Source organism: Schistocerca gregaria, chromosome 1 (genome assembly GCF_023897955.1).
Source record: "Schistocerca gregaria isolate iqSchGreg1 chromosome 1, iqSchGreg1.2, whole genome shotgun sequence".
Lineage (NCBI taxonomy): Eukaryota > Metazoa > Arthropoda > Insecta > Orthoptera > Acrididae > Schistocerca > Schistocerca gregaria.
The window spans coordinates 384449669-384462920 of NC_064920.1; the positions used below are offsets into that span (position 1 = coordinate 384449669).

At 37.9% G+C, this 13252-nt stretch overlaps 1 protein-coding gene across 9 annotated transcripts in view; it reads right to left on the reverse strand.

Annotated features, from left to right (window-relative positions):
* Positions 1–13252, reverse strand: part of LOC126348631 (telomeric repeat-binding factor 2-interacting protein 1-like) — a 183681-nt gene that overhangs the window by 100524 nt on the left and 69905 nt on the right. For all 9 annotated transcript variants that reach the window (XM_050002375.1, XM_050002374.1, XM_050002371.1 and 6 more), the window contains one exon: positions 6063–6146. In XM_050002375.1, the coding sequence (XP_049858332.1) occupies positions 6063–6146 (84 nt within the window). The remainder of the gene's footprint in view (positions 1–6062; positions 6147–13252) is intronic.

Sequence of the window (13252 nt, forward strand, 5' to 3'; positions counted from 1 at the left end):
CTTTTTAGATAATTTGGATACTGTACTCTTCTACATAACAAAGCGGAAATAATATGTAAATATAATTGGGGAAACTTTATTTCAAGCTTTGATGTAACATGTAACAAACCTGGTTTAAGTAAGTGACTGAATATGCTAAGGCAACACAACTTCCATCACGTAGATTCAGAACTGACAATAATAGAGACGTACTGAGATAATGCTTTTGTCAACTGTGCTCGTGGCACGTACTCCACCAGTGTAAAGGAATTTGATTTCTCAGACTGCTCCATGTTAACAGTACAGTTAACACATTTTATAAAAGGGGATGGGAACAAGGCCATACAAAAGTTACCAGAACCTAACATCTTAATACTAACAAAAACAATATCAGAAAACTAACACACCAGTTGAGCATAACTAATTAGGACAAATTATTTCAAAGATGTGATTCCAATGCCCAAACAGTTTATGAAACATTCCACAACTACTTAATAGGTACGTTAAAAGCTCAATTTGTTCCAAAGAAATCTGATAAAACAAGAAAGGGGAAACTATGGTACACCAAAAAATTGAAGAATTTAGAAAATTAGTGCTATTAAAGTGCCTTGGCAAAGTAAATAATTCAAATGCAATTAAGGACCTCGAAATAACAACTAAGAAAATGTACAAGAAAGAGCTACAATTGGCTAGACAAAGATACAACACTAATCCCTTAAAAAATAGTAAAAACCAGTGTAAAATAGGCTAGTCAGTAATTAACATTGTTAAAGGTGAAATCAGAAATTTTGATAAGACAGTCCCAATGCCAGCAGATACATTCAAAAAATATTTTGTAAGCTGTGCTACTGAAATCAAAAAGTTGATCTGTACACCCAATGTAACATAAATAGATTATGTTAGAAGCACAAACCTAAATCATAATCAGGCTAGACCTTCATTAAATCACTTCACAGTGATATGCCAAGATGAAGTTCTTAAAATTGTCAAAGAAATGAAAAATTCAAGTAGTACAGATATTTTTAATATGCCACACAATCTACTGACAGAAGTAATACATTACATTGTAGCACCATAAACATATTCTATACACTTGTGTCTCATAGAAGGTGTTTTTCCCGATCCTCTCAAATTACCCAAGGTGACTCCGGTCTTTAAGAAGGGTAGTAAATCTGATCCAGCGAACTACAGGCCAATTTCACTAAGTCTTTCAAGGCATAATGTGTCAGCACATGTACGAGCACCTAGAACTAAATGCTATGTTAAGTACATCACAGTTTGGCTATAGAAAACAAGTCAACTATACATGCCACAGAGGTCTTAGTGAGAGACATTTTAGCAGCATTCGAGGACCATGCTCAAATACAGGTAACATTATGTGATCTGAGCATGGCCTTTGACTGTGATGACCACTCTGTTTTGCTGTCTAAACATGAATACTATGGAATATGTGATAAAAGTTTAAAACGCTCCAAATTATATCTTAATAAAAGGAAGCCAGTGCTGATTTCAGGAAGTCATCTGTTACACACACTTGAGGTTCAACACGGAGTGCCACGGTGATCTAAATTAGAACCACTTCTAGAGCTTTTACATATAAACACCTTACCACGAAACATAGGTGTAAAGACATATGTATGCAGATGATGCAACTTCTCTGTCTGTAAACCATGTATTTGATAACCTTGTTAGCAGTATGAATATGGCAAAAGAAAATGCAATATCATGGTTTAATACGAATAGTCTACTATTAAATGAGAAAAAGACTTGGAATATGTCGTTCAGTCTACCAAAGACTGTAAAAATAAAAATACAAAATTTTAGATATCATACTGATAATAAATTAACATGGAACTCCCATGTTGAACACACAGAGGTTAGACTTTCAAGAATTATATATCTGCTGAAGAGACTGACGTGCTCTGTGACATTTGAATATGTAAGGGCAATGTACTTTGCTTTTTTAAGTCTGTTTTAAGGTACTCTGAAAAAAAAGTGAAATTCTGGCAATCCAGAAAAAAGCAATTAGATTAATGGCAAAGGTAGCTAATAGGACACATTGTAAACCATTGTTTATTAAATATAAAATATTGACCGTTCTATATCTATATATTCTTGATATTGTTGACTACATACTTGCTGAACTTTCAAATTTAGGTGTAACGAATCAAAGGCATGGCTACAATACAAGAAACTGTATTTCTTTGCACCTCCCACAAAACAGATTAGCAAAACTAGCAACAGATATAAGTATGTGGCAATATATATGACAAATTGTCTAAATGTGCCTCAAGGATGCCAGTCAAAGTACTTAAGGAAAAGTTACACAACTTCTTATTAACTAACCCCTTCTATTCATTAGAAGAATTTTTAGGTATGCTCAATATCAACTTAAATATGTAAAAATGTATTTTACTAAATTAATAGATTAAGTGAATTGATGAAGTCTATTGCATGTAATAATGCTAAATGACTAATAAAAAAATCTGAAGCTGGATTTGAACTTACTGGGAAATGAATGAATGAGGTTAAAGAAAATGATGTGCCCTGAAATTGGAAATTATGAAAGTGCTTTAAGTACTTTGTCAGAGCTTTTGAAGAAGTTGGTTGAGCCGGTTTCATTATTGCTACTGATTAGAATCTCTCCAAGCTTCTTTCTGTGTATACTGATTTCCAGTTCTTCAATATAAAGATGTCATGTGACCATTGTTCAATGTGTGTAATATTTAAAGATTGCTTTGTACACTGCCACATGGGAAGCTGTTGCAGATGTGTGTGGTGTGTTCTATCTTAAGACTTTGATGTATTCTTTGAACATGGCATGGAACTTATGGCCTGTTTGACAAATGTATTGGGCTGGATATTTATTGTGCATGACTTTATGTATGCCAGAGGGTGAAATTTATCTTAGCTGCTTTTCAGATTATGAGATAGTCTGCAAGAAATTTTATTGTTTTTTAGAGTGCAATTCTTATTTTATGTCATTTGAAAAATTGGCAATTTGTTAGGAGACATTAACGAGGAAGGGGATGCATTTTGTTAGTGTATTTTCCTGGTTCTTGAGGGTTACTTTGTTTATTTTCTTTTTTTACTTTTTTTGCTAAATTGTCTATTAGTGTGGGTTCACACCCATTCGCTGTAGCTATTTATTTTATGGATCTCATTTCATTTTGGAGGTTCTCATCACTCAGTGGGATTTTTAGAGCTCTATGAATGAATGAATGAATGAATGAGTGGTATTCTGCTAATTTGTGCATGTTCAGGATACAGGATGAAGCATTTATGTTTATGTCTGTGGTGGATGGTTTCCTATAAATGTGGAGGACATATTTGTCACCTTGCTTGCAGATGGAGAGATTAAGGAAGTTAATGCTATTATTTATTTCCATTGACAGGCAAATTTAAAATTTTTGTGCACACATATAATGTAAAGTGGACAGCAGATGCAGCAAGTAGCAGTAGGTGGTCTCTTTTTTGACTCTGCTTCAAAGGACACAACATTACCTACCTTGCACTTGGTCTCCTGGTGTGAAGAAAGGCGCCTTTGTTCTTCACTAATAAGCTATGTAACACGAAGAAGAGGGTGTGAACCATAGATACTTGTAGTAGTAAAACAAATGACTAACACAAAAACCGTATTTATAGAACAAAGCCTGTGATATTTTCCATGTTTGTTGATTCGTCACCCCTCACTCATTTACGTCATATGAGGCATGGATAACATCTCAATGCAATGAGGTAAAGATTATTTTCATGACTCACTTCACAAAGCATTTAATGTAATCAGAGAAGTTTCTACCACATTCTAATGATCTTCAGTGTTTTTACTATGCCTTTGTTAGTATATTGGTTTTCAAGAAAAAGAATAGTGAATAACTGTGGAAACATTGGAACAATTTTTAGTTCAACAAAAAACTGTATCTTGGATTAAAAATGATCACAGTTCAGTGTGTTCCACTACCATATTAAATGCTTTTAAATTAATAGAAAAACCTGTTAATATCAATAAAGAAAGATGAGAGCAAAAATGTAGTATCCACAGCAATACAATGCTCATCTGAACATCATTTAAAAATAACTAAATCTGAACATATATGACACTCGGATGAATATGAGCTAATAGAACCAATTATCTTGACAGGTGAAAAGTTTTTACACACTGTTACTAAAGATGACAACAGAAGGTGAGGCTAAACTATTTCAGTTTGCAGATTGTTTTAAAAGATAAGCTAAATGAGAGAAGTGTTATATAGTTCATAGTAAGAAAGGAAGGACAAGGTGGGCACGTGGAAATGGGTAGAAACTTTACCTTCAGACCCTGCATGAGATTAACTGAACAAGAGCAGCAAGGTGCACAAGAGAAGTTGTCATGTGTCAGAACATTATACTGTGTAAATAAACATTCACACAGATTGCAGCATAAACAACACAACAAAGAAGAGAATATTGTACCAGTGGCACCACTTAAATCCAATCCACAGCGAGGAAACCACACATAAGCAAGTACTGTATATGTGGTCTATGCCCACTGCATTATTGCACTCTGTTTTAATAAAAATAATCATGGAGTTTTGTGTTAAATTCTTATAAATTTGTAAATCTGTGGCAGATACGAACTAAAATATCTTTTTTTGTATGACCATATTATCACAAATGTAAATAATGATAATAAACTATTATTATTTCTTTTATGCAATACATCTCTTCCAATTTACTTGTTTACAATTTACACCAAAAGCATTATAAGAGTACTGTCAATGACCAATGCCACAAGTAAAATTTAACATTCAATGGGAATATAATTACCAGTACATCTACAAAGTGCCCTAAGCACAATGAGACATAATTATAATCTGGAATTTGACAAATTTATTTTTGATCCACTGATGACACGCTTTTCTCCTGTGAAGATAGTTGTAATAACCAAAACTGGTGAAGAATAAACATACTGTAGTTTCGTATGATTGTAAGCACCATGCTTGCAGGCACATCCAGCATTCAGGCAATTCACTGTCCACTGCATGTCTGTAGACTACCTCTCAACCCCTCCTGGAATGCTGTGGCCACATCTGTGGTAGACGTTGGATCAACTGCTTTCTTCGCTTCACCACATTGCGCTTCAAAAGAAAATGCCTTTTTTAATTTTGTAATAATTTTCTCCAGGACCTTAGCAGACATTGGACCAATGGCTTTTTTAATATCCTTGAGTGCACACAGTCAGCATTCTTGTAAAAGAGCTCTACCAGCAGTGATTGATCCTTCATGGATACAGTCATGTTGGACATCTCGGACACAAACTGTGGAATAGCTGTGTGCTGCGCACCTGTTGGTGCATGTATTGTTCTGATGTTCCCAGCACAAATTTGTTGTCTCACCCCCCCCCCCCCCCCCCACATGACGTTTTCTCCTGTGTCAATAATACACTCTCAAATCTGACTACTTCTGAGCAGTGTCCTTCTTTCTACAGCATTTTGAAACTGGAACTTCAGTTACGGACACCCTGTAATTATTCAACTGACCAAGAACTTAGCGGCTATTATATTTCTGAAAAGTTGTGATGTATATTACAGTTTCTGCTGAATTACTTCTAAAATAGAGTTAGTGAAAGAAAATCCTAAGCTATCTTTGTTTATATGTCGATCTTTATGTACTTTACATCTGTTCCACACCTTACAATACAAAGAAAAAAATACAGAGACTGTTACGTAAACTGTGATTCATTCTGCTTTTAATTTTAAAGATTATGGCTCTTCAAATAAGGTGGATGTGTTGCATCTGTGGCATGTGTGTGTGTGGGGGGGGGGGGGGGGGCATAGGGATTTGCATGCCCAAATGCACTAAAAAGACAGAAGGTGGAGGTTGAGGACTGGGAGGTGTAGAGGAAGGGATATGAAGGGAGGATGGAAGGAGGAGGGAGGGAGGGACAGGCAGATGAAAATGGAGGAAAGCGGGGGTGGGGGGAGAAAAGAAGGGGGAGGGAGGGGAAGAGATGATGAGAGGGGAGAGGGAAAGAGGGCATGAAGGGGAGAAATAATAAATGAATCATCAGAAATTACTGAAATAACATTTAAAGGGAAACATACCTGATTGTTTTTGGATCTGATGAACCAGATTGTAGTTTACTTTCTGAATTTGTTACATCATGACTTTCTGCAGGCACCTTCCCGCTGAAAACAGCAGTTTATTGAACATAGAGTATCTCAATTGAGCATGCAGAATATCAGATCATCTCTCTTAATTAATAATTATAATCTATCATTAACATCAGTCAATCTTAAAAAGAGTGTGGAACACCCAGACTAAACACGGAATAACATAAATAAGAAATAAAACATCAATTGTACCTTCAATACATGAACAGCCACTGAAATCAAGCCCATACTCAGATCAAATAAAAAGAAAAAGGGAGTGATATCTGGCTGCTTACAGGGCATCTACCATAGCAACGCGCAATGAGAGAATCAGCTGGGACATGTCTCATTTTATTGTTTGCTGCTGCCATATTACTCTGTTAGTGCAGGTGCTCGTTATCATAAAAAGTTGTGAGCAACATCTGTAGTTGATAATGTAACTGTTGTGATATGTTTTTATTGTGAACTTTGGTTCTATGTATGCTGTGGTTGTTCTATTACGCAGATTTTTTATGCTAGTTGTGAAAGTGCACAGAAAACAGATAAGGCTCTTATAATACAGCAAAGCAAACTCAGAACTGTACATTAATGGGGAACATGTAAACATTTCAGAATGAAATTACACAGCTGATGTTGCCAAAGCCATACTGCACACAAAAGCAGTGCTGAACTGATAATATGATCCTCTTATTTTCAACTGTGTTTGATTGTTAATACCTCTGATATTATGATCTAACAATATTTTCATATTTACAACCAAACTCACAAAACTTCTTTAATCATTAAACTTCAAGTGTAATCTTTCATAAACTGTATAGATATATGGTGAGTTTCATTGTAAATCCTATTGCAAAGAACAATGCATTTGTCAAAATTATGACTGTGAATGCCTATCCCTATTTAATCATGCACCTTTAAATAGAATTCAATGGGAATTATTGCTTTACCAATAGATAAAAGTTGCAATGCTCAAAAACTACAGCTTATCACTTTTTTTTTACAATTTAATGCACAAGACAGCATTAAATTCTTTTCTTTGAAAGGTCCATCATAATGTGCACGTGCAGAGTCAAATATTACATCAATGCTCCATTACTTTACCTCTGCATGATATAAATTCCATTGAGATGGTATTTGATAGAAAAAGGTGGACACTCTTAAGAAAAAGCATCCTTGATCATTCTCATGAAGTATATTTCTAGAACTTAAGGCTACTTTATATTCATACTTAGTTCTGTATATGCATGAAATCCCTGACATTCAAACTATATCAGAACCCACTCGGAGTAGTATTCAACCACACATCCATTGTACAAGTTATTAGTTGATTACACAAAACTCACAGTGTCCCTCTCTGCCCTGTTATTTGAATGTTCCTCATAAAAGAAGTGTCCCTCTCTGTCATATTATTCAAATCTTCCTAATGAAAGAAGTCTCACGTACCACAGTTTCTATTTCCTTCTAAAATCTGGTACACTTCTCATAAGCCTGTATATCATCTCATGGTTCACATACCCACACAATATAATGAGAAACTGAACTAGAGATAGCAGCTGTGATAGAGAGAGCACAATCATGTCACCACAGCAAATGGAATAATTCAGTGTCTCTTGTTGCTGGGCTCTTGTCAGACCTGCCATCGGTGCTGAGGGAAGCACACAATGGGAAAGACACACAATATCAGCCCATTAGATCACAGCCTAACTGTGGATGCTCAACACAAGCACATGCCGTCTCTCAGGTCATGCATCATCAAGCTTTCCACAAGTCAGAGCCAACAACCATGGGCAAGAACTTCTGAGGACAGTGACTGCCACTCACTACTGCATATTGTAACAGCTGCTAGACAAATCACTCATCAGTTCAATGTTAACCAACAACTGATTAGTCGTCTTACCATTCAGTATAACTTTCTCAGCCTAGGATACATGAGCCATAGCTCCACATGTATAGTTCTGGTCACCCCACACCTTGTAGCACTGAAATTAGCACAGGCACAGAAACAGTGTCATCAGCTGCTTGAAATATGAAAAACGATCACCTGGGCTGATGAGTCACTATACACACCAAGAGACATCAAAATATTAAAAACCATATGAGGCAACATTCCTTGCTTGCCAGTAATGCACTGTTCAGGCAGGTTGCAGAGGTATTCTGATGTGGAAGATAATTACACAGGGTGAAATAGGATCCACAGTGTGGTGTGCTATCATTTCTCACATGTAAACAAAACACTACCTCCTGCTCCACTCACACAGATCCAATAGTTCAGCTACGCACTCTGCCTGTCTCTACCTTTCACCACCTCCAATCAATTTTTGTGAGCTGTGGGTGACAGCTTAGTGGTAACCCACTAGTACAGGTACTGCTGATGCCATGATCTTTCCCACCAAAGGAACTGGTGGTGGCGAATCAGCATGTTTCCACTGCTTTGACTGTTGTTTTGTCTCTGGGGAATAGTAGTGCAGCCAAGTATCATCTGTGGTCACAAACTGGCGCAAAAAATGAGCCAAACATTGTTCCGATATATCCATTCTCATGTGTTTTTGATCCAGCATCAAGAGTCGTGACACCCATCTCGCAGATAATTTTTTCAATTCTAATTCTTCAGTTAAAATGTGCTATACCCTTTCAAATGACATCTGGAAAGCGTAAGTAATTTCATGCACTTTCAATCTGCAATCCTCCATGACCATTTAGTGCACTTTTGCATTGGTTTCTGGAGTAGTGACACATCTTGTCTGACCACTGCGTGGATCATCGCCTAAGCTCTCCCGACCAAATTAAAATTCATTAGTCCACTTGGCAATAGTTGAATATGAAGGACCCGAGTCCCCGAGTGTATTCTGGAAATTTGGCATGAATGTCCTTTGCTTTCATAGCTTTCTTTATGAAGCACTTTATTACTGATTGAATCTCGATTTTTTCCATCTTCGCAAATCAGTATGTGGGAAGAACAACAGAGCCACATCACACCACAGCTCTCTTCCAAAAGCACTGGCATGGCACATGTTTACAGGAAACAGTCCAATGAATATCACTTGAACAACTGGTGATTCTGAGAACTTTTCAAACCACCCTCGTACGATTCAACAGCAACACAATGTGACACAGTTCTTCAAAAGTCCACATTTCCTGATTGTGGCAACCATCCAAGTTGAGGTGTTTATGGCAGCCTAAGCATGGGATGGAAACTCACTAGTACAGATACTGCTAGTCTCCTACCAAAGGTGTGGGATGACACCAAGTCTTGCTGGGCTCCATTACTTGTTCTCTGATGGCAGGTGCACATATGAAGAGGGTGCAAATGTGCTTGGAGTGCAAATCGATGATCCTCCTTTGTGATGATCAGGTGCACCTTGACAACAAATATGCTTGCCTTTACATTCTCATGTAGTCTGACTTGAGGCCACTGCCACATCCAAATGCCCCACAAATCTGGATACTGCACAATTCAACTAGTCAGTCAAATGGAGAGTTACAGTGATGTCCCTTTAAAACTCTGTTATGCGCTGATAATGCTGTCTTGTGGGAGTACTCATCATCTTCATGTCTGCCACAGTGATCACTCAACATCTGGCACTATTTACACTCCTTATATACCCTACCAGTCCTGGTATCAACACTAAACAGAAACAATACTAATGCACTCTGGCTGCCATTCTACTAATGACAAAGCATTGCAGCTCTAATCATTTACACATCAATCAATGATACGCACATATACTAAGTTCATTGACATTCGATCATGTTTTCTGGATGCTTCATTTTTTTGTCAGATAGTGTATATATACACCATATTTGTTCAACATACTACATATCCTCCCATACTAATTAATGTATGAGATCTCATATTCAGAACAAGATCATAACAACGCACTTAAGTGAGTATTTCATTAAAGTTTCTCTGTACATGTATTTACTCTTCATGTCTCATGTGTAAAGTGATCCATGTTCTGGTTAGTACTTCACACTTTGTTCTGCACCCTATGGATCTTCCATCTTCCATGCTGCTCACTTATAAGCTCAACATGCTTCATCTGTGTCTTCAGTCTCATTCTATCATTCTCTGTTTATACCAATGCAAAATCACCTCCTTAAGATAAGGAAAACATTACACAATTGAATGAGTCAACATTAGCTCTCACCTTATAGTTCTTGCTTTCAATGATAGATGGGCACTTAAAAAAGCTATAAGTTTTCTTTTTTTCAGGCCACACAGACATATTTTCCTGCAAAATATATGGTCAATCAGACCAAATTTTCTAGGTATATACTCGTGCGCGCGCGCGCCAACACACACACACACACACACACACACACACACACACACACACACACATATACATCCATATCCATACATACACAGACAAAAGCAGACATATTTAAAGGCAAAGAGTTTGGGCAGAGATGACAGTCGAGGCGGAAGTGTGGATGCAAAGATGATGTTGAATGACAGGTGAGGTATGAGTGGCGGCAACTTGAAATTAGCGGAGATTGAGGCCTGGTGGATAACGAGAAGAGAGGATATATTGAAGAGCAAGTTCCCATCTCCGGAGTTCGGATAGGTTGGTGTTGGTGGGAAATATCCAGATAACCCGTCCGGGGTATGGGTGGATATGTGTGTGTGTGTGTGTGTGTGTGTGTGTGTGTGTGTGTGTGTGCGTGTGTGCGCGCGAGTATATACCTATCATTTTTTCCCCCTAAGGTAAGTCTTTCCGCTCCCGGGATTGGAATGACTCCTTACCCTCTCCCTTAAAACCCACATCCTTTCGTCTTTCCCTCTCCTTCCCTCTTTCCTGAAGAAAGCTAGAAATTTTGTGTGTGTGTGTTATTTTATTGTGCCTGTCAGCCGGCGCTTTCCCACTTGGTAAGTCTTGGAATCTTTGTTTTTAATATATTTTTCCCATGTGGAAGTTTCTTTCTATTTTATTTAGACCAAATTTTCTTATGCACAAACACACATAGAAATAATTTCTCAAGCCAATACTGTGTTTTTTTGTACAGGAAGTTTTTAAATATGGGCTATCAAGTTCACATTCCTGTTTGTATGCCAATCAACTGATCAATACCTCCACTGTAATGCAATTGGTCATCTTTATTCATTACATCGTTTGTATTACAACTACATCGTTTGTATTACAACCATGATTTTCCAGTATCCTGTGAATGAAAAGTCGCAGTTTAATGGTTCGGAGTGTGAGTACTACATGGAAGGTTTTCCCTGTAGTACATATTAGTAAATAAGTCTTCCTAACTGTTTTAGTATTTACCTGTCTCTCCTGATTGAGGTATATCTCCAGATTAATTGTCCAACTGATTCATTTAACATGCCTTCTCCTACATCCATCTCTTTTCAAACAAATTGTCACGTAGAAGAAGGCGTAAGTAGCTGAATTACGAACACCTACTTTACTTAACAAAGGTTTATTCAGCACTTGCACATACAAGAGCACGGAGCAAACTGTCTCCAGCAATAACACACACAGTATATATACAGCTACAGAACATTTCAGTACAATGATTCTTGACATTTGTGGATACTTCTAGAATGTACTCGAACCGAATATAGAAATTAAAATTCTACAGTCCACGTGAGTTTTGCACTCACGACCGTCTGTGCAACAGTTTAGTATCATAACCACTACACCTCTGATAGAACCAAATGTACAACCTTCCTTGATTACATGAATGAGTATATTTGTGACAGCTTTAGGTTTTATATTAAAACAGTAGCTCTGTTATTAGTGAATACACAGCAATTCAGTGAGCCAGTAATATGAATAAACTAATGATTGGAAATTCTATAATATGCAAGAGACTGAAAGTTAAATGACGATGCGCATACTTTTTTGGATAACTGATTTCAAGGAATATGACACTCATATGTGTGTTACCACATACATTGTGATCAACAGGTTTACTACTATTTACCAAATAGCAGAAGCAATGAGTCATCAATAGATCAATAGGCACACACAAAAGAGAAAGAAAAGTCTGCAATTCCTTCAATCACACACACACACGCACACACGCACACACGCACACACACAATATGTGCCAGATGGACACACAATGAGAGGTTTGCAATTTCACAGGAGGGCTGGAGTGGGGTTGTGTTGGATTGGGTGGGTAGAGGGAGAGAGGGTTGGAAGGCAGGGAGAGGGGTGGCAGGAGGCTAGCTGATGGCTTGGAAGGAGGCAGCCAGGTTTCTGGCTAGGAATGGGGAAGGGAAAGTGGTAGGTGCACAGGTGGGCCATGCAAAATATATGAACTGGAGCCGGTGAAGTGCAGTGCAAAATGAAGATGATGTAGAGGCATGGATGGGGTAACAGGAAAGAAGAAGGGGAAACTTTTGGGTAGAGGGTGTGAGGACAGTGGATTAGAAGTGAAAGAGACCAGGAGGATTTAGGGAGAAAAGGATTTGCAGCAAGGATAACTTCCACCTACTTAGTACAGAAAAACTTGGTTGGAAGGAAGGATCCCACATGAAAAGGGTTATGATGCAGCCATTGTAATCTAGCATATTGTAGTCAATAGTCTGTTGTGGCACTGTGTGATTGACTCTGTTCTTAGCCACAGTTTGGCAATGGTCATTCATTCTAACGGACAGCTGGTGGGGACCATGTCCTCAAAAAATATTCTGGAGTGACTACAGCAAAGCATGTATATGACATGGTTGCTTTCATTGGCAGCCCAGCCTCTGATGCAATAGGATAAACCTGTGACAGGACTTGGGTAGAATGTGCTAGGTGGATGGATAAGGCAGGTTTTCTATCTTCAATAGGGATATGACCCCAGTGGCATGGAGTTGGGAATGGGACTGCATAGGGATGGACCACAACACTGTGTAGCTTGGGAGCTGTGGAAAGGATCTTGGCTATGATGTTCTTGATTTCCAGACATGGTGATATAAAATGAAAGCTCTGGCAAAGGCTGTGGTTCAGATGGTTGAAACTAGAGCCATATTAGGTGACTGCTTCTTTGCAGCTGACTCTTGGTAGAAGTGAGAGAATTAAGAGTATCCTACAAACAGATTTTCTGTGTAATATCCTCATACCCCCAATCCTCCCAACACCCAGAAGAATCAGCTGCAAAGGAGCACACCCTTGTCATCCATTATCATACTGGACTGTAGCAAG